The sequence below is a fragment of the Mauremys mutica genome, chromosome 7, assembly GCF_020497125.1.
Source record: "Mauremys mutica isolate MM-2020 ecotype Southern chromosome 7, ASM2049712v1, whole genome shotgun sequence".
NCBI lineage: Eukaryota > Metazoa > Chordata > Testudines > Geoemydidae > Mauremys > Mauremys mutica.
This window is the reverse complement of record NC_059078.1, coordinates 93,567,196-93,588,943: the sequence shown is the minus strand read 5'-3', so window position 1 is coordinate 93,588,943 and position 21,748 is coordinate 93,567,196. Positions and strand designations below refer to the sequence as shown.

General features: G+C 40.5%; 1 protein-coding gene across 7 annotated transcripts in view; it reads left to right on the top strand.

Moving 5' to 3' along the window:
- The window catches only part of PRKG1 (protein kinase cGMP-dependent 1), a 924,943-nt gene that overhangs the window by 583,604 nt on the left and 319,591 nt on the right, over positions 1–21,748 (top strand). For all 7 annotated transcript variants that reach the window (XM_045024165.1, XM_045024169.1, XM_045024166.1 and 4 more), the window contains one exon: positions 10,529–10,634. In XM_045024165.1, coding sequence (XP_044880100.1) covers positions 10,529–10,634 — 106 coding nt within the window. The remainder of the gene's footprint in view (positions 1–10,528; positions 10,635–21,748) is intronic.

The window sequence follows — 21,748 nt, the reverse complement described above, 5'->3', positions numbered from 1 at the left end:
GGTGGCCAGTCCATCCCACAGCCTACAGCTACATTCTATTCTTAGGTTTCAGAGTGGTAGCCGTGTTAGTTAGTTAGTTAGTTCTTTATCAGCAAAAAGAACGAGGAGTATTTGTGGCACCTTAGAGACTAACATTTATTTGAGCATAAGCTTTCGTGGGCTAAAACCCACTTCTTTTGCGTAGAGACTGTTTGGTTTGGCCCCTCTGCCATGTACGTTGGCCAAACAGGACAGTCTCTATGCAAAAGAATAAATGGACACAATCAGACGTCAAGAATTATAACATTCAAAAACCAGTTGGAGAACACATCCACCTCCCTGGTCACTCAATTACAGACCTCAAAGTTGCAATACTCCAACCAAAAAAACCTTCAAAAACAGACTCCGATGAGAAACTGCAGAATTAGAATTAATTTGCAAACTGGACACCATTAAATTAGGCTTGAATAAAGACTGGGAGTGGATGGGTCATTACACAAAGTAAAACCTATTTCCCCATGCTAATTTTCCCCCTACTGTTATTCACACCTTCTTGTCAACTGTTGGAAATGGGCCATCCTGATTATCACTACAAAAGCTTTTTTTTCTCCTGCTGATAGTAGCCCACCTTAACTAATTACTCTTGTTATAGTTAATATGGCAACACTCATTTTTTCATGTCCTCTGTGTATATATATCTTCCTACTGTATTTTCCACTGCATACATCCGATGAAGTGGGTTTTAGCCCACAAAAGCTTATGCTCAAATAAATTTGTTAGTCTCTAAGGTGCCACAAGTACTCCTTGTTCTTTATTCTATTTGTAGTGCACTAATTCAATCACAGCTAGACTAAATATGTCTGCTCGAGCTGGGTGGTGATTTCTTTCCAGATCTGGAAGGTTAACCTGACCAGGCACAGAGACTTTGTTTTAGACATTTACTTTGGGACCTGGGTCCTGAGGTAAGGGCCTTTGATTTGTTATTACGTGTGCTCCTTGCCTGGGGCTTCATTAAAGGAGACATATTTCTTTTGACTAGTTTGTTTTGGCTTCTCATTTTCCTGATCTGTGCAATTAGATTAGCTGACACCCAGTTGGGGGAAGGGAAGGTAGAGCTCACCTGCAGTGCCACATCTGTCAATATTAAATTCATTAATTCATATTTTAACACTAAATTACTCTGAAATGTTTATGTAATCTCTGCGGAAATATATTTTATATACATACTGATATCAGAATAGTATTGTTTAATTAACAGTAGTACAATAACTATCAAATAACAGTTGTCCAACAAATGCTGTATATTCATTTTGAAAACAAAGATACATAAAAGAAAGGTGAGTTCTAACTCTAGTCTTTCATACAAGAATAAAAAGGGGACAATCAACCTTGTGGACTATTACTGTCAACCTCGTATCCCTCCTCCCACACTTCTTTGTGTTCTACATCAGGCTGTCATTGTTTTCCCGGACATTGCGATGTGTGAGAGAGGATCTGGAGAGGCTCCATTCAGATGCAAAGGCTTCCTGTGTTGATTACACTGGAGGGTGAAGAGACCAAGAAAAATCAATACCAAACTGACTAAGATCCCAAAGCCTGTAAAATAATATTACCTTCTTTTAACTTAAGGCTGTGGGTGAAATCCTGGCTCCACTGTTGTCAATGGCAAAATTCCCATTAATTGCAATCGGATAGGGATTTCATCCTGCATGTCTTACAATAATACAATATGGTATAAGGCCCTGATGCTGCACTGAGAACCATGTGGGTGGACCTATTTACACAGGTGAAGAGGACCATCTGCATGCTTATTGGCACAGTATCTTTGGCTTATCTTTGATTCACAAAACTAATGTCCCTGAACATATATATAGATGTCACAGATGGTTATATTGCTCTCTGAAAGTGTGCTGTTATTTGGACATCAAGAAAACTGATGAAAGATAGTATATTATGCTAATCTTCTTTTATGGATTCTTTGCTAAACATGATGAATGTCCAAGGTTTGTTAAAAGAACATTAATTATGCATTCAAAATTACTTATGAAGAAATAAATAGTTGTGGCTGTTATGCACCTTTTAGGAACTCCATGGAACATTTAAAAATAACTTCTGATCTCCTAAAATTATGCAAAGGCTATGAATTCTTACTAAAGCCAACAGATTAAAACACATTTTGAGTTTCTAGTTTAGTTATTCTTGAGGTAAAATTTCCAGTGGTGAAGGAACTAAATTTTTTATACACTCATATCTTACAAAAAGCCTACCCCAATTTGCCTATGCTTTCCAGAAAAAGTTCACCCTAATATACAATCACAAATACAAAATTTCTGCTTGATTGTTTTACAATGTTCCTCCTGAGCTAAAAGTCAGGTTTATAATGGAACACTTGATTAAACTATAACCATGGAGAGGTTAGAGTGGCTCCACTGTGAACAGAAAGCTCCAGCTGTATAGTTCAATGCTGAAAGGAGAAACCTATATTAACTTTTACAGTGAATAGCAAGCTGCTAAAAAAATGAAATTCATTTTTGTTCTGTTTTACAAACTAAAATTGCTTTATATGACATATGTATTTCAAAATTACTTTGACATTCTACAATCTAAAATCACAATGACTGTTAGCTTGGAATACTATGTCCAGTTCTGGTGCCCATAATTCAAGAAGGATGTTGATAAATGGGAGAGGGTTCAGAGAAGAGCCATGAGAATGATGAAAGGAGTAGAAAGCATACTTGATAGTGAGAGCCTCAAAGAGTTCAATCTATTTATCTTAACAAAGAGAAGATTAAGGGGTGACTTAAATATAGTCTGTAAGTATCTACATGGGGAACAAATATTTAATAATGAGCTCTTCATTCTGTCTGACAAAGATATGACACAATCCGGTGGCTGGAAGTTGAAGCTAGTCAGATTGGAAGTAAGTTATATATTTTAATAGTGAGGGTAGTTAACCAATGGAACAATTTATCAAGGATTGTGGTGGATTATCCATCACTGACAATATTTTAAAATCAAGACTGGATGTTTTTCTAAAAGATATACTCAAGGAATTATTATGGGGATGTTCCATGGGCTATGTTATACAGGAGATCAGACTAGATGATCACAATGGTCCCTGCTGGACTTAAATTTGTGTATCTATGAAAGTATATTGTCAGCCGTGCTTGTGATACAAAAGTCTATAACATGTTCCAGAGGCCCTGATTGGTTCCAACTGTTCTCTGTTTAGAATAACAAGGCAGGGTTTGTGCCTGAATGTCCACAGATGTACAGGGAAGAATAGCAAGGCAGGATTAGTGCCTGAACACCTAATCAAGTAATCAGAGGGAATCTAGAAATTTGTAAAAAAGAGACAGTTGCTTATCAGAAGGATGGAATGTCTTTCAGAAGGTTAAGCACCACACCCAGTAAACATCAGATTTAGTTATACTGCAAGATGGGGAGTTGTTCAATTTTTTTGGCTATGTTCAATAGTTGTTTCTTAGTCATCCCCAACAATAAAACCTGGAAGAAGAAAATGTTTCTTAACTAATATAAACAAAGTACTGTTGTGGTTGTCATAATGTTCAATTAAGTGGACTATATAGAGCCAGAAACTACGGTTTTGAAAGGGGAAAAAAGAAGGGAGTGGTTGAGTAGATTGTAATTTAATATGGTTTATAAAATAGTTTCTCTTGTAATTTAACATTAACATTAACAAATGAATATAAAAAATGATTTTGCTGAAATGTTTTCCTTACTATCTTCAAAACTTTCTTGGCTTGATTTTTAACTTAGCAACCATGTTACTCCAAGAATTAAGATTTGGAAGGGAAGTTTTATAAAAGAAATATAGATAAAAAATCATTTGTGGTCTAATTTTGAGAACTGACTAATAGTTTTTTATAAATTCCAAGGCCTTAAGGGACCATTGTGATTATCTAGTCTGACCTCCAGTGTAACACAGGTGATAGAACTTCCCCAAAATAATTCCTGGAGCATATCTTTAAAAACAAAAACAAATTATTGAAGAGTTTGACAGCAAATGACTTCATCATAGCAGAAAAAAATATTTTTCTTTAAATAGCATTAGATTTACACCTCAAAATAGCTTCACATACTTATAAGAATTTTCATTGTTTCTAAGGAACAGGAAGTGGATGAATGTTTTTAACTCCACAATACAAAATATGGAAAGCTTAATGCAAAATTTGAAGCCACTTCTTAATCCAACATAAAACGTATGAAATCACAGTCTATCCACTAATTCCATATTCACTCCATCACTATTTTTGCTATTCAGCACTATACAGTACTCATACATTCAAGATGCACTGGAAATCTCGGCATGAAAGATAAATAACAACCATACAATGTGCCAAATACAAACAGTTTTGAAATTGCTAGACTGATCAGATCACTTAAATTTTTGAGTTTCTGCTTTTTCATTTCCAAAAGAAAGTGACTGTTTTTGAAGGACAGCTTTTCCTGCTTCTAATGAGTATATCCCAGCAGGATTCTGCTGAACATGGAGGATGAAACAAAGTGACTAAAATCATCAGCAAAGAATGGAGAACAGGAAGGCATTCTTCAGACTTTTCCTATTAATTTGCTAAACAACATGCGAATCATTCCCTCCCCTTCTCCTGGAGGAGGCAAGTAACCTCCATAAAAATTAGTTATATCACTTGTATCTTTCAGCAGAGGGACTCAAACACCAAGAAAGTAGATGCCAATTTCATTTTTGTTTTCTTTTTTTTTATTTGACCTGTACGGCACTATTTTTAAGGAAATATATTGGTAACTATTATAAATAATACCGTTTTTTTTAATATTGTGCTCGTAGATATGAAAGCACTTTACAAAAGAGATCAATATCAATATCCCATTTTACAGATGGAGAAACTAAGGCATAAAGAGGGGAAGTTACTTGTCCAACATCACCCAGCAGACTGTTCATATACATTTGACAACAAAAAGCTAAATATTAAAATGTAGCCCTTGAATGTCTGTCTTTAAAGTCAAAAAGACTTCAGTTCTAGTCTAAGCATTTACTTCCACAACACAATTTGGCGAGTATAAAGCCCTGTAAACACTGCTTACGGTGGTTTCATTATAGGGATAACAGAATTTTTAATTAACCATTGTAACAAGTGAATGTCATTCCTATTGATTAGGACATCATAATAAATAAATAAATAAATAATGGTCACACTACTAACATAACAGACATTTTAACAAAATAAAAATGGAAGTATATTCAATTGTATCTGTATGTTGAAGAGCTGTCATCATATAGATTGATTGAAGATTTAAATATTGAAGATATTACATTTAAAGATTGAAGATTTAAATATTCATTGCTTATTAACTTAAGGGAATTTCAGGATCTAAATAATCAGATGATGCACAAACGTACTTCTCATTCAAAAGGAGTTATGATTATTTTTTTTTAAAATGTACATTGTTGAAAATCAGCTATCTATGGAAATTGTAACACTAGCTCAGATCTGCTAAGAATTAAGGGCTGGTCTACAAGAACATTTAGATCACATGAAGCTGAGATGTGACTCTACCATGCAATAATCTGCTGCATACTAACTGTCCCTGTGGAACTTGCTGATGCACCCTAACAGTTCATTAGTGTGCTTTGATTCAAGCCCCAACAATCTACAATCTATATGCTCTTATAGACAAGCCCGAAGTCCCAGCAATTTTATTTGTTACCAGCAGTTTCCATTTTCTCTTCCCTTTGGACACACAATGTGATGAGTCAGCCACTACTATTCATATGATGTAGGGTACACATATATAAAATACAGGCTGATGTAAAGACCTATATCTGGGTTGGATTAATTCAGACTGTGTAAATGCAAATGACAATTAGGCAAGAATTTTATTGTATTGGTTAATAACTATTAACAGATAAAGTAATTGCTTCCTTGTCTACATGAGGCTTTAATTGTTTTATTTTGCATGTATCTAAAGTGTTTTAATGTGTAATCTTGGAGCATTACTGGCTTTCAGGGACATTTGGTCACCCTTATTTTTTAGAAGCCATAGGAGTTGTGGATGCTCTGCACTTCTGAAGATGAGATCCACAGAACTAGGCACTTACAAAATCATGTATCAGAGGGGTAGCCGTGTTAGTCTGGATCTGTAAAAGCAGCAAAGAATCCTGTGGCACCTTATAGACTAACAGACAATTTGCAGCATGAGCTTTTGTGGGTGAATATCCATTTCATCAGATGTATTCACCCACGAAAGTTCATGCTGCAAATTGTCTGTTAGTCTATAAGGTGCCACAGGATTCTTTGCTGCTTTTACAAAATCATGAGTGAGAATACTCTCTTCTTGTTCGCATTAATATTTTAGTTTCATTCTTGGACTCAGACTCATATGGTTTGGCAATATCTGTTGCCTTCAGAATTTCTCTATTTGCAGTTCACTATAATTCTTTACTGTCCCTTTATATTCTTATTGATGGTTGACAATTCTGCATTTGAATGAGAGCAATGTGTTTTGTTTAGGAAGAGAAATGATGCCTAGCAGAAAGGCAGATCACATTCTCAATTAAATTTGACTAGAATTGGGAATTTGAAGTACATAGGAACTTATTTTGAGAACTCCCAGACAAAAATAAATAAAAGTGGAATTATGGTCGAGAGAACATAAAATATATTAGAGATATTATAATTATCTCGAAATCCTAGCATTATTAACTAAGGACATTCAGAGTTAAGCTTAAACTTAAAAGAAATCCAAAATGTTAAGATATGGAAGTGCACAATTAAGGCACCCAAACAACCTTAACTCTGCTCTGTAGTGACATCATGCAATAACCATATAATTATGATGAAGGTACGTAGTGTGTGATGCCAGATGAGATTCAATTGATTTTTGAAGACACATTCAATGCTTTCTCCCTCATGATGTTTAGATGACCTATCCTTTATATGAAGGCTTGAGCCCCTTTTACTGATCACAGATGACCTGCACACCTCCATACTTGTTGAATTAATCTAGAATCATAGAATCGTAGGACTGGAAGGGACCTCATCTAGTCTAGTCCCCTGCACTCATGGCAGGACTAAGCATTATCTAGACCATCCCTAACAGGTGTCTGGAGATTTTTAAGAGCAAGTAAGTCAATGACGGAGATTCCACAACCTCCCTAAGCAATTTATTCCAGTGCTTACCTACTCTGACAGATAGGAAGGTTTTCCTAATGTCCAACCTAAATCGCCTTTGCTGCAATTTGAGCTCATTGTTTCTAGTACTATCCTCAGAGGTTAACAAGAACAATTTACCTCCCTCCTCCTTGTAACAACCCTTTATGTACTTGAAAACCATTATCATGTCCCCCCTCAGTCTTCTCTTCTCCAGGCTAAACAAACCCAATTTTTTCAATCTTCCCTCATAGCTCATGCTTTCTGAACTTTTAATCATTGTTTTTGCTCTTCTCTGGACTTTCTCTAGTTTGTTCACATATTTCCTGAAATTTAGCACCCAGAACTAGACATAATACTCCATTTGAGCCCTAATCACTACGGAGTAGATTGGAAGAAAATCTTCTTGTGTCTTGCTTACAACACTCCTGCCAATACATCCCAGAATGATGGTGGTGGTTTTTTTTTTTGTGAACAGTGTTACATTGTTTACTCATATTTAGTTTGTAATCCACTATAATCCCCATATCCTTTTCTGCAGTACTCTTTTCTAGGCAGTCATTTCCCATTTTGTATGTGTGCAACTGATTGTTCCTTCCTAAGTGGAGTACTTTGCATTTGTCCTTATTGAATTCCATCCCATTTATTTCAGACCATTTCTCCAGTTTGTCCAGATTATTCTGAATTTTAATCCTATCTTCCAAAGCACTTTCATCCCCTCCCATCTTGGTATTTCCGCAAACTTTATAATTATACTCTCTATGCCATTATATAAATCATTGATGAAGATATTGAACAGAACCAGAGCCAGAACTGATCCCTGCAGGACCCACTCGATATGCCCTTCCAGCTTGACTGGGAAACCACGGATGATTACTCTCTGTGAATGGTTTTCTAACCAGTTATGCACCCATTTTATAGTAGCTCCATCTAGATTGTATTTCTCTAGTTTGTTTATGAGAAGGTCATGCAAGACCATATCAAAAGCCTTACTAAAGTCAATATATACCATATCCACTTCCTTCTCCCCTCCCCCCCCCAAGGCTTGTTACCCTGTCAAAGAAAGCTATTAGGTTGATTTGACATGATTTGACATGATTTGTTCTTGACAAATCCATGCGACTCTTACTTATCACCTTATTATCTTCTAAGTGTTTGCAAATTGATTGCTTAATTATTTGCTGTGTTATCTTTCCGGGTACTGAAGTTAAGATGACTGTCCTGTAATTTCCCAGGTTGTCCTTATTTCCCTTTTTATAGATTGGCACTATATTTGCCCTTTTCCAGTCCTCTGAAATCTCTCCGGTCTTCTATGACTTCTCGAAGATAATCACTAATGGTTCAGATATCTCCTCAGTCAGCTCCTTGAGTATTCTAGGATGTAGTTCATCAGCCATTGGTGACTTGAAGACATCTAACTTGTCAAAGTAATTTTAACTTATTCTTTCCCTATTTTAGCCTCTGATCCTGTCTCATTTTCACTGGCATTCTCTATGTTAGATGTTCACTCATTACTAACCTTTTTGGTGAAAACTGAAACAAAAAAATCTGTTAGCACTTCTGCCATTTCCACATTTTCTGATATTGCTCCCACCCACCACTGAGTAACGGGCCTACCCTGTCTTTGGTCTTCCTCTTTTTTCTAGTATATTTGTAGAATGTTTTCTTATTACCCTTTAGGGCTCTAGCTAGTTTAATCTCGTTTTGTGAATTGGCTTTTCTAATTTTGTCCTATAGACTAATCTAATGTGAAAATAATAAAAAAAATTCAACATGGCCACTACAGCACTGCAGGTGTGTATTTTCTCATAAATATTTGAGCTAGTATTTGTGATGCTTTTGCTTTCAGCAAATGTTATAGTTGATAAAACTTACAAATATGAATGTTTGTGAATTAAAGGAGATGTGAATATCAGCTAAGTGATTTGATGGCTTTTATTCACAAGAATATTTGTGAATTCTTTATGCCTAATTCCATTTCTGATAGTCTATCTCTACTGGATATGAAGTTTGCTTGAGTTACTTCCCAAAAGCAAAAGTAGAAGTGGTGCTCTTTAAAGAGGAAATCTGCTTCCCTACATATTCTTATTTAAATGCAGCTCCATTATAAATTTTTGTATAACCAAGTTTCTAAGTTAATGTATGTAAAATGAAATTTGAATATATTGTCTAAACCAAGTCAGAGTTGATACTCTCACAGGACCATTTTGGAGCCTGCATCTGTGCTTTCACTTCAAGTGAGAATACAACTTTAATATGACAACTTCTTTTCCTCTCTCTCATTGAACACTATTTCATAAGACAGTACAATTGTCTGAACATACAACAGCAGTAATACTTTTCATTGTAATGAACATTTTCTGAAGTCACTGTTAATCTTTCACAAATAATTTCTACGAATGATCATTAAATTGTCTACAGCAGGGATTTTAACAATATCATACTATAGGTGCTTCTTAATACAAAGGTTGTCTCATGGCCACTGTACAGCCACCTCAGCTCCTATTTGAAGTTGTGTAGACTCTTTTCCCTCTCATGATTGTGAGACCTCCCTGTGGCAACTACAGCATTTGCCTCTGAAGAAAAATATTTAATTCAGTTTTAGCTGTCTCATAATTCAATTTGACAGATGAGAATAGGAAAGAGTCAGCACCATGAGACCAGCCAGCTCTCTGAGGATGAATGAAAGTGCTTTGTGGACCACAAGTGTTTCTCATTCTCTAGTTGGGGACTTCTGCTATAAAGTATATGATGTGTTTTAATAATCCATGATTGAGCAATATTGGAATTTGTCATAGACACTGAAACCAAAGGTTTGGGGGTAAATCCTCATTAAAGTAGGTTTTCCCATCCCCTTTAAAAGTGTTTTTACATCAGGATATAGTAGGATAGGGTTCTTGAAAAACCCTTTGATGTCAGTGGAAATTTTACCATTTACTTTGATGGCAGTAGGATCAAATCCTACTTAATTTTGTTCCCTCTAAATCATGGATAAGTCTAAAACAATTTTCAAATCATGTGGTATCAGTAATTGTGTGTATGATATAACTTATTGTAGTGATTAATGGAGTCCTTTTTGTTCCTTTCATTCACCATATACTGTTAAAACTTCCTATGTGCATTTACACCAACACTTTCCGATGACACAGTTCTTCCTAAGGCATTTTCCTGAAAACCCACATACCATGATGAGATCTTTGAGTAAAATTAGATCTATTTTTGGATCATGCATGTTCAGTCCATTGCCCAGTAGATTATTTTTATGTTAATAGTTCAAGTTTGTAAAAGCTAGTAATTTCCATGTTCTCATGAATAATTAATTTCCTCTGCAGTTCACAAAAGGTTTTTCACATTTGAGATTTGCTAATTAAATTTTCCCCTTGTCTTGTTTTTTCCAGCTCTCGTAAATGTGAAACTTTGGGCTATTGATCGGCAATGTTTTCAAACAATAATGATGAGGACAGGCCTCATCAAGCATACTGAGTATATGGAATTTTTAAAAAGGTATGGCACATGTTTACTTTTTGAAAAATACATTAAAACTCCTGTCCTCACTTATGGCTTTTGGTGAGTGCAGTGTATTGATTGTCTCCTCTTCTCCTCTCTTCTAATGTGTTGTTAAACCACCTATACGCCATATCATACAGAAAAAAAGGAGGACCACTGGAGATAGTAGTCTCATTATTGTTCATTTCTTTTAATTGTAAGTTATTAGTTTGCATCATCATTTGCAAAGAGGACCACATCAGAACTGCACCAAAACACAGTTTGCATTTTAAAAGACTGAACATTTATGAGTCATTCAAAACTACCTCATTAAAGAAAATACATGTCAAAGAAATGAATTATAACTTCCCAGTAGAAAAAAAATCTAGTTTATATGCTGTCAGGAGTCTACCCTCACTTGAAACTGGGCGGTTTCAAAGTGAGGACCCGCATGTCTTCCCCCCACCCCAAAATCCTAGGGTAGGTCTCCTTCAGGCTGCCACCACTCGGTCGATTACGTGGGCCGAGACACCCCTATATTCCCCCTCCCACTCCCCTTTCCAGAGACGTTCCCTGGGGAAATACAGATCCACTCATCGGAGGGAAACCTCCCCCCCTCTCTCTCTCCTAGCCACTGGAAAGAGATACCTGATTCAACTGTTTGAATCAAACCCAGGAGGAACTATCTCCCCCCTCCCTTCTCTGCCCGGAGATAAGCCTGTCTCACCACCGAGAGAGTGTCTTCGCCCCTCCCCCTATCCACAGTAGAAGGGATTTAATCAAGTCTTTATAGAAAGAATTTATTAAAAGGAAAACAAGAAAATACAGAATCTCTATGAGCCCAAGCTGGACACTCATAGGGTATAACCTTGCTAAGTTTTGGAGAGAATCCTCTCTCTTTCTCAGTACACAAAACAGCAGAATAAGAATAATCAATAACAAACACACAGAATTGCAAGCATAGGATTATTAGGTGAGGACACAACGTATCTTTCTAATACTCACTATCTTGACTAGAAGAAATTAGTTCAGAAAGGTGGAAACTTGTAGACTTGATTAAAACATCTGGACCCTTGTAACTCCAGACGGCTAAAGACAAAGACCCCCCCCAAACAGAGGGAAAAGTCCCCTCCTAGGAGTTTCAAATTCTCTTCCCTGATTGGTCCTCAGGTCAGGTGTCCACCAGGTACTATGTTTTAACCCTTTACTAACTATTCATGACACGCCCCCCAAATCGCTACAGTGGGATCCACTGGCGGCGATTTCCTCCTAGAACTGTAAAACAAACAGAGCAATAAAACACATGCACTATTACATAGACTACAAAGCATGAAAACATGTTAATAACACTTTTTAGCCACTTGATTCTGGGAAACTTTCACGAGAGAGTGCATCAGCAACTTTGTTGGAAGCTCCTGAAATGTGTTGAATGTCAAAGTCAAAGTCTTGGAGAGCTAAGCTCCAGCGGAGAAGTTTCTTGTTGTTTCCCTTGTTGGTGTGAAGCCACTTTAGCGCAGCATGGTCAGTTTGTAGCTGGAACTGCCGGCCCCAAACGTATGGGCGTAGCTTTTCCAAGGCATACACAATGGCGTAACATTCTTTTTCACTGATGGACCAGTGGCTTTCCCTCTCAGACAGTTTCTTGCTGAGAAATACGACAGGATGGAAGTTGTGATCTGGTCCTTCCTGCATTAGGACCGCTCCTACCCCACGTTCAGATGCATCGGTGGTAACTAGGAAGGGTTTGTCAAAGTCTGGGGCCCTTAATACAGGGTCCGACATGAGCATCGCCTTAAGCTGGGTAAAGGCTTTCTGACACTCATCAGTCCACTTAACTGCATTTGGCTGGGTTTTCCTGGTCAGATCAGTTAGTGGGGCAGCGATTTGGCTGTAGTGTGGTACAAATCGCCTGTAATATCCGGCCAAACCTAAGAAGGATTGGACCTGTTTCTTTGACCTTGGGACAGGCCACTGTTGGATAGCCTCCACCTTGGCCTGTAGGGGGTTGATGGTTCCTTGACCCACCTGGTGTCCTAGGTAAGTCACTCTGTTTTGGCCTATTTGACACTTTTTGGCCTTAACAGTTAGTCCTGCCTGCCTGATGCGCTCTAAAACCATTTTCAAATGTTCTAGGTGTTCGGGCCATGAATCAGAAAAAATGGCCACATCATCGAGGTATGCAACTGCACAGTCTTCCAATCCTGCTAGTAGACCATCCACCAGCCTTTGGAAGGTGGCAGGTGCATTCCGCAGTCCGAATGGAAGCACAGTAAACTCATACACCCCTGCATGGGTGATGAAGGCAGATTTTTCCCTGGCGGGTTCATCTAGTGGTACCTGCCAGTATCCCTTGGTTAAATCAATGGTAGAGATGAACTGGGCATGTCCCAACTTTTCCAATAGCTCATCAGTGCGTGGCATTGGATAGTTGTCTGGACGAGTTACAGCATTGAGCTTACGGTAGTCCACACAAAAGCGTATTTCCCCATCTGGTTTGGGAACCAGAACCACTGGAGATGCCCATGCACTGGTAGAAGGGCGGATGATACCCATCTCCAACATGTTGTCAATCTCCTGTTTAATAGCAACTTTGGCATGAGGTGACACCCGGTAGGGTGGTGTTCTAATCGGGTGAGCATTACCTGTGTCAATGGAGTGGTAGGTTCGCTCAGTCCGTCCTGGGATGGCTGAGAACAAGGGGTCGAAGTCAGTGCACAGTCCCTTGATCTGTTGCCGCTGTAGACGTTGTAGGGTTGTGGAGAGGGTCACCTCTTCCACACCACCATTTCGTTTACCTTCGTAGTAGACACCTTCAGGCCACTCGGTGTCATCTCCTTCCTGAACTGTAAAGTGACAGACCTGTAATTCTCTGGGATAAAAGGGCTTTAGAGAGTTAACATGAAACACTTTAGGCTTTAAAGAGGAATCAGGGAATGTTATGAGGTAGTTAACAGCTCCCAGGCGCTCCTGGACCATGTATGGTCCTTCCCAGGACGCTTCCATCTTATGGGCCTGTTGCGCCTTCAAGACCATGACCTGGTCTCCTACCTTGAAGGACCGCTCCTTGGCATGTCGATCATACCAGACCTTTTGCTCCGCTTGAGCATCCTTTAAGCTCTCTCGAGCAAGGGCCCAAGAGTCTCGGAGGGTGTTTTGAAGGTTGCTTACAAAGTCCAGAATGTTAGTCCCTGGAGGAGGTGTAAACCCCTCCCATTGCTGCTTTACCAGCTGTAATGGCCCCTTAACCTCATGGCCATACACCAGCTCGAATGGTGAGAATCCTAAACTGGGATGTGGAACAGCCCTGTAGGCAAACAGCAACTGTTGTAACACTAGATCCCAATTATTGGAGTGTTCATTGACGAATTTGCGGATCATGGCCCCCAAAGTTCCATTGAACCTTTCCACTAGGCCATTAGTTTGGTGATGGTACGGGGTGGCAACCAAGTGATGCACCCCATGAGTTTCCCACAGGTCTTTCATGGTCCCTGATAGGAAGTTTGTTCCCGAATCTGTAAGAATTTCAGAGGGCCAACCCACCCTGGTAAAAATGTCAGTTAAGGCCTGGCACACAGTGTTAGCCCTGGTGTTGCCTAGAGCTACTGCTTCCGGCCATCTGGTAGCAAAGTCCACAAAAGTCAGTATGTACTGCTTTCCTCTGGGGGTCTTCTTTGGGAAAGGACCCATAATATCCACAGCTACTCGCTGAAATGGGACCTCCATTATGGGAAGTGGTTGGAGAGGGGCCTTGATCTGGTCTTGGGGTTTTCCTACCGTTTGGCATACCTTACAAGACCGGACGTAAGTGGTTACCGCCTTGCCCATCCCCTCCCAGTCAAAGGACCTTCCCAACCTGTCTTTGCTTCGTTTCACCCCAGAATGGCCACTAGGGTGATCATGGGCTAAGCTTAAGAGCTTTTCCCGGTACTTGGTCGGAACGAGCAACCGTTTTTGAGGATGCCAGCCCTCCTGGTGTCCACCAGAAAGAAATTCCTTGTATAACAGTCCGTTCTCCACAACGAACCGGGATCGGGTAGTAGAGCTGAGAGGCGGTGGGTTGCTGTGTGCCGCCGCCCATGCTTTCTTGAGGCTGTCATCAGCTTCCTGCTCTTTCTGGAACTGTTCCCTTGAGGCGGGAGACACCAGTTCCTCTGGAAGCGATGTAGGTGATGAGGTTGTTTCCGTTGACTGTGGACCGCTCCCCGCTGGTGCACAAAGTGTCATTTCAGGCTCCGGCTGAGCCTCTTGGGTAGGGTTGTTTGCTGCTTCTGCCAGTTCAGGCCCGTTGGCGCCCTCTGGCGGTGGAGTAGCAAGCACTGGCGCCGGTGCTGGCGCTGGTTGCTCTTCCAGTTCCGGTTCTGGGACTGGATGTACTATGGCTGCTGTAGGTGTTGGCCTGGGATCCGGTTCCACCACCTCTGTCTGGGTCTCTGGTAATACAGACGGGGTCTCGGTGGATGGCTCAGGAACAGGGATGGGTCCGGCAGCTCGTCTGGCTTGGCTGCGTGTAACCACTCCCTCTGTTTTTTGCTGTTCAATGTGTCGGGCCAAGTCGTTCCCCAGTAGCATGGGAATCGGATGGTTGTCATAGACAGCAAAAGTCCACTTCCCTGACCAGCCCTTGTACTGGACAGGTAAACGTACAGTAGGTAATGTTACAGGTTTTGACATGAAGGGTCGAATTGTCACTTTGGTTTTCTGGTTGATGAATTTGGGGTCCACGAAGGTTCGGTGGATAGCTGACACATGTGCTGCAGTGTCTCTCCATGCGATGATCTCCTTTTCGTCCACTCTCAAAGTTTCCCTATGTTCTAAGGGTATTTGAGATACATCTATGTCCGGCTTTCCTTGGTGTGAAGGTGCAAGGAGTTGCACTCGGTTTAGGTTCTTTGGGCATTTGGCTTTGATATGCCCCAATTCATTGCATTGAAAACATCGCCCAGTTGATGGGTCACCGGTTTGTGTTGGTCTACTGGAGACTGGTGAGGTAGAAGAAGAGGTAGAGTGTGACTGTCCGTGGGTTGTAGGTGTGGGTTTGATTGGTCCGCGACGGTAGGGTTTAGTGTCGGTGTGTACCCTGTTGGATTCGCTCCCCTTGGCAGTAGCTTTCGTGTTGTCTACTGATGCCATCCATCTGGCTCCAATCTCTCCTGCCTCAGTGAGAGTTTTTGGTTTACCATCTTGGATGTAGCGTCTAATGTTCTCCGGAACACCATCCAAGAACTGCTCCATCATCATCAGGAGGGTTAGCTCGTCCATGGTTTGAACATTGGCTCCTGCTAACCAGGAAGAAAAATGCTTTTCAATGTAGGAGGCGTGTTTTGGAAATGACTCCTCTGGTGTCCATTTCTGGTTTCTGAAACGCTGACGGGCGTGATCAGGGGTGATGCCCATTCTGAGTTTGGCCTTGGTTAGAAATAGTTGAAAGTCGTTCATTTGGCCCTTAGGCATTTCAGCTGCCACCAGGGCTAATTGTCCGCAGAGCTGTGGCCTCAGCTCTACCATGTATTCTGCTTCAGGAAGACGGTATCCCAGACAGGCCCTTTCAAAGTTTTCTAAGAAGGCCTCAACATCTTCACCTGCCCTGTAGGCGGGAAATTTTCTCCGAGAAGGTTGATCATTAGGTTGAAGAGGGGTTGGATTGGGTGGAGTTTGCTGTTTAGTTTTTTCTAATTCCAGAGCCTGTCTCTGGATTTCCAGTTCTTTGTCTTTCAACTCCAGTTGTCTTTTGTGCTCAGCCTCTTTGGCTTGTATTTTCTCCATTTCTCTCTTGTGCTCAGCCTCTTTGGCTTGTATTATCTCCATTTCTCTCTTGTGATCAGCCTCTTTGGCTTTTTCTTTCATTTCAATCTCCTTGAGTTTTAATTGTAATTCCATGTCTTGTAATTGCAGTTCTTTGTGTCTTGTTTCCAGTTTAGATGCGGCCTTGGCACTCATTGTGTCTGTGTCCTGGCGCTGGCCACACCCCTCTGCAGTCCGTGAACTGTTTGTGGTGTTTGACAGTCCCTAACCCTGGCTATGATAACTTGAGTACAGAAAGATAAAGCAATCCTCTGTATAGCAAACTGTGGTTTGTGTAATGTGACTGTTTTGTACTGAGAAAGAGGGAAAGAGTAAAAAAAAATTCCTCTGTCTCCCTCTGCTCTGAGTTGCTGTACTCAGCAGCCCAGCTGAAAGGCTGCTGCTAACAATACCCCTGAGAAAAATCTGGTCTATTCCTCAGGGATTGGTGTTCTCCTGTCTTCTGATCCTTTCAAAAGACACAGGGAGAGAAAAAAAAAAAAAAAAAAAAAAACAGAAACCTGGCTGGAGGGTTTGTCTCTTCCCCCCCCCAAACCTGTTTTTCCTGTTGGATGGGAATGTACTTTGTCGAGCACTTCCCCCCACCTTAGGAATCCTGAGTGATATCTCGTCTCACAATGGACGAAAACACCGCTCCACAGGGGGCTTTGTAACAGAAAGCCCTGGAAGAAACTGAAAATCTTCTAACCCTGAAACTGCTTCAAAGCCACCTTTTTCTCAAGCTGCCTGTCCAAGCGACAAGTAAGAAAAAGAGAATGCTCCCTTCAGCGTAGCCCAGCTGAAAAAAATTCCTTCTAACAATGGGATCGAAACTCCGCTGCCACCATGTCAGGGGTCTACCCTCACTTGAAACTGGGCGGTTTCAAAGTGAGGACCCGCATGTCTTCCCCCCACCCCAAAATCCTAGGGTAGGTCTCCTTCAGGCTGCCACCACTCGGTCGATTACGTGGGCCGAGACACCCCTATATTCCCCCTCCCACTCCCCTTTCCAGAGACGTTCCCTGGGGAAATACAGATCCACTCATCGGAGGGAAACCTCCCCCCCTCTCTCTCTCCTAGCCACTGGAAAGAGATACCTGATTCAACTGTTTGAATCAAACCCAGGAGGAACTATCTCCCCCCTCCCTTCTCTGCCCGGAGATAAGCCTGTCTCACCACCGAGAGAGTGTCTTCGCCCCTCCCCCTATCCACAGTAGAAGGGATTTAATCAAGTCTTTATAGAAAGAATTTATTAAAAGGAAAACAAGAAAATACAGAATCTCTATGAGCCCAAGCTGGACACTCATAGGGTATAACCTTGCTAAGTTTTGGAGAGAATCCTCTCTCTTTCTCAGTACACAAAACAGCAGAATAAGAATAATCAATAACAAACACACAGAATTGCAAGCATAGGATTATTAGGTGAGGACACAACGTATCTTTCTAATACTCACTATCTTGACTAGAAGAAATTAGTTCAGAAAGGTGGAAACTTGTAGACTTGATTAAAACATCTGGACCCTTGTAACTCCAGACGGCTAAAGACAAAGACCCCCCCCAAACAGAGGGAAAAGTTCCCTCCTAGGAGTTTCAAATTCTCTTCCCTGATTGGTCCTCAGGTCAGGTGTCCACCAGGTACTATGTTTTAACCCTTTACTAACTATTCATGACATATGCTGTTTAGGAAATCATTCGTTTAAAGGGCATTTTTGTTCCTCTGTCAAACAGATGCAAAGGCAAGTGAAACAAAGTTTTTTATATAGGCTTCTATGGGGAAATGGGTCAGTTGACTAACATAAAGGAGTCATAAAGTGATGTCTTCTCCTTCAAACCTGAATTTAATCTTACAAATTTGATTCAGTTCCTGGAGCCATCTCAACACATCATAAATCTGCCTTACTTTAGTAATGCATAATTCCCCAATAACTAAGTATGTTATGGCAATAAAGAATGAAGTCAGTTTTATGTTGATGAAATAAGTTTTAAAAGGCTAAACCTTGCAGTTCTTTTTCTGTAAAAATTACCACTTGAGGTCAGTGTGAGATTACAGGTAGCAATTTAATCATCAAATACTTCATCACAGGTTTTTCCCAGACAACAACCTATCCCATAGACTTTAGTGCTACTGAATCATTTCCTTTCCAATCCTGATCCCTGTCACTGTGTGTCACATACAAGGAGCTGGTGAGAGAGTGGATGCTATGAGTGAGATGCTGAATAAATACATGGTGGAATCACCATTTCTCTCCTCCTCATAAAGTTTTGGGTGAGTAGGGACTCTCTGATTTGGCCTTTTCCAAAAATAAATGAATTTTATAGAATTGTTATTTTTGATTTTTTTCAGTTTGCTTTCAGAAGTAATCATGACTTTCAGTAATTTTATGATTAAATTTATTTACAAGGTATTTCCAGACCATAGTTATATTATATCTTTGTTCTTTAAAGACCCTTTAAATTAAATGCACTATGATACAGAAGTGTTCCAAACAGTAAAAATTAGTGCAATAAATACTGAATGTCTCAGATGAATTAGATATTTTTATTAACAAATTATCCTCTCTACTCTACTTTTGTTTTCTTTTGTTCTAAGATTAAACATATATCTACTAAGATATATGCTTCTTGATACTGTAACATAGTCGTGCTTGCTAACATTGAGATCACTAATATTTTATATTATACAGTTTTATGTGGTTAATTTACTTTGTTTCTGACCTATGTTTTACATATTTTCTTTTTTTTAAAGTGTACGATTATAAAACCATACAAAATACATTTACCCTTTCTTTCAAAAATATAATGTGTGTAGAGGTAAACTGAACTGATTCTGGAAAATTTAAATGAGGACTCTGGAAGAAGGAGGGATCCTATGGGGAAAAATACTATGTAATTATGTAGTTAAAAACTGTATTATAATGCGGGGGAGGGGGGGCAAATTAAGGTGACACAGACAATGACAAAGATCCATAACTGGAGCAGAAATAGTTCAGCACGACTTTAGACAAACAGGGAAAGTTGTCACAGTGGGAAGGTGTAGAAATTTGACAGTTTGTTCAGAATGCCTCAGTTTCACAATACATTTGCGGTGGGACAGTTCCACAAAGGACAGGGAGTGACATAACTGAGAGATTAATATTGTAATTAAACTCATGGCGGGGGGGGGTGTATTTTCAGAGGCACAAATAGTAGACAGACACGTAACTCCTTCTGAAAGTCAGCTGTGGTAAAGTACCAAACTGCTATTTGTGCCTTTGAAAAATCTCCCCAGTAGATATCTTCAACTGGGAATAAAAAACCAATTAACTGGCCTGTAGGACAAAATATATAGCAGTAGGGAATTGAGAGTACACTGGGAGTTGCCGGTTTCCTAAGAACTACCTGCAGTAGACAGTAGGTTGTTTAATTCCCCCATATTCTTGGTTCTCTTTCTGATTTAGTGGGTGGGTATCTCTACCTACCAACCCCCTAATTTCTCAATAATCCACTTGTTTTGGGAATTAATTCTCTGCTTTTCAAGTCTTTTTATTGTATAAACATTTACGTCTCTCAATCTTTTCACTTCTCATATTTCTGTCCTTTCTTTCTACAAAACATTGCATCATTCATCTCTTTGTTTCATTTGTGACAAGATGGCTAATGTTAGTATGGTGGGTCTGCGCTTTTCTTGGTGTGGGGCTAAGATGCCACCCCTTGCCCCTGCTCTTGGGGCACCGAGGTCCCCACCAGTGGCCCGGGAAGGTGGTAAAGGACGGAAGCAGGGGAGGGGTCTGGATTTACTCCTTACTCTGAGTTTCAGCCCCTCTCAACCCCTGTGGGTTCTTACCCTCTCCTTCCTTGGGTGGGGTACCTTCAGTCCTTAAATCAGGGGCGGCTCTAGCCATTTCGCTGCCCCAAGCATGGCGGCACGCCGCAGGGGCGCTCTGCCGGTCGCCGGTCCCACAGCTCCGGTGGACCTCCCGCAGACGTGCCTGCGGAGGGTCTGCCGGTCCCGCGGCTCCGATGGACCTCCCGCAGGCGTCCCTGCAGATGCTCCATCGAAGCCGCGGGACCAGCAGATCCTCCGCAGGGACGCCTGCGGGAGGTCCACCGGAGCCGCCTGCCGCCCTCCTGGCGACCGGCAGAGCGCCCCCGCGGCATGCGGCCCCAAGCACGCGCTTGGCGTGCTGGGGCCTCGAGCCGCCCCTGCCTTAAATGCAGGGGGAGGGAGTCTCCCTCCCCTGCTAGGGCAGGGTTTCCCTTACTCTGTTTTTCTGATTTTCCAAGTCTCATAGCACACCTCCAAGCTCCAGTTCTCTCTCCTTCCTCCTTCTCCCCTGACTGCCTGAAGCAGGGGGTTTTATTAGTCTGCTAACAGGACCTTAATTGACTACAGGTGCTCCAGTTAACCTGTAGCAACCCCCCCTCCCCTCCTAGTCTACAGGGAACCATGCCTTAATTAATTAACTTCCCCTCTACCACTCTCCCACTGCTCCCTGGCCCTCCTGTATCACAATTATGCCTCATGAGGCTTCATCGCCTTCTTAAGGTTTTCCCCATGCATGGAATGTTACCATCTTTACCAAAGTTTACTTGAGACAGAACACAACATCTCTAACTTATTGTCACCATATTGAAGAATTTTTCTAAAATCATGAACCTAGATGTTAAATGTTGCCCTACTGGATTACAGAAGTAGATGAATGTAAAATCAGTTTTGAAGTTAGGGCTTTTTGATTCTTTTTCAAAGCAGAAGCTATATACATGTTAAGCTCTTAAGCTTTGTGCTTTAATAGAGCTTTTCAAGAAGATTGTCAAGATTAATTTGGATGCACGTTTTACCGAGCCTGCCCAGCTTTAATTTGAGGGTCAGCAGTGTGAGATAGAAATTGAGAAGAGCTTTTTCATACTATTTCTGAGCTTCTTTCTTGCAGCCCATTACAGTGTGGTGCACTGTGTATTCGTTCTTATTGGGGATGATACTAAAAGCAGGCAAATATATTTTTCTTTAAAAGTTGATATTTAGCATTCTTGCAGATGTTTCTATATGTTCATCATTGATAGCATGAGACAAAATATTTGCACAAATGTCATCAAATTCATTTCCCACTTTTATCTCAAGCTCAACACAAGTAAAATTCTAGTTTTTCAGTTTTTTTTATTTTTAATAAAACATGCAGAAAATTGTGTTTTAAGCTGTATCAATCTTCATTTTTTTAATGAAGGAAACTTTACTTTAAATCCCCAAGATGAAGGTCTGAAGGCATCCTCAGCAGTTTTCATTTGTATAGCTTTTGTTACTAAATGGATTGTAAAAAGCTCTTGTTAAAAAAACACAATAGCAATTCTTCTCATACAAATTTTGAAGTGGAACC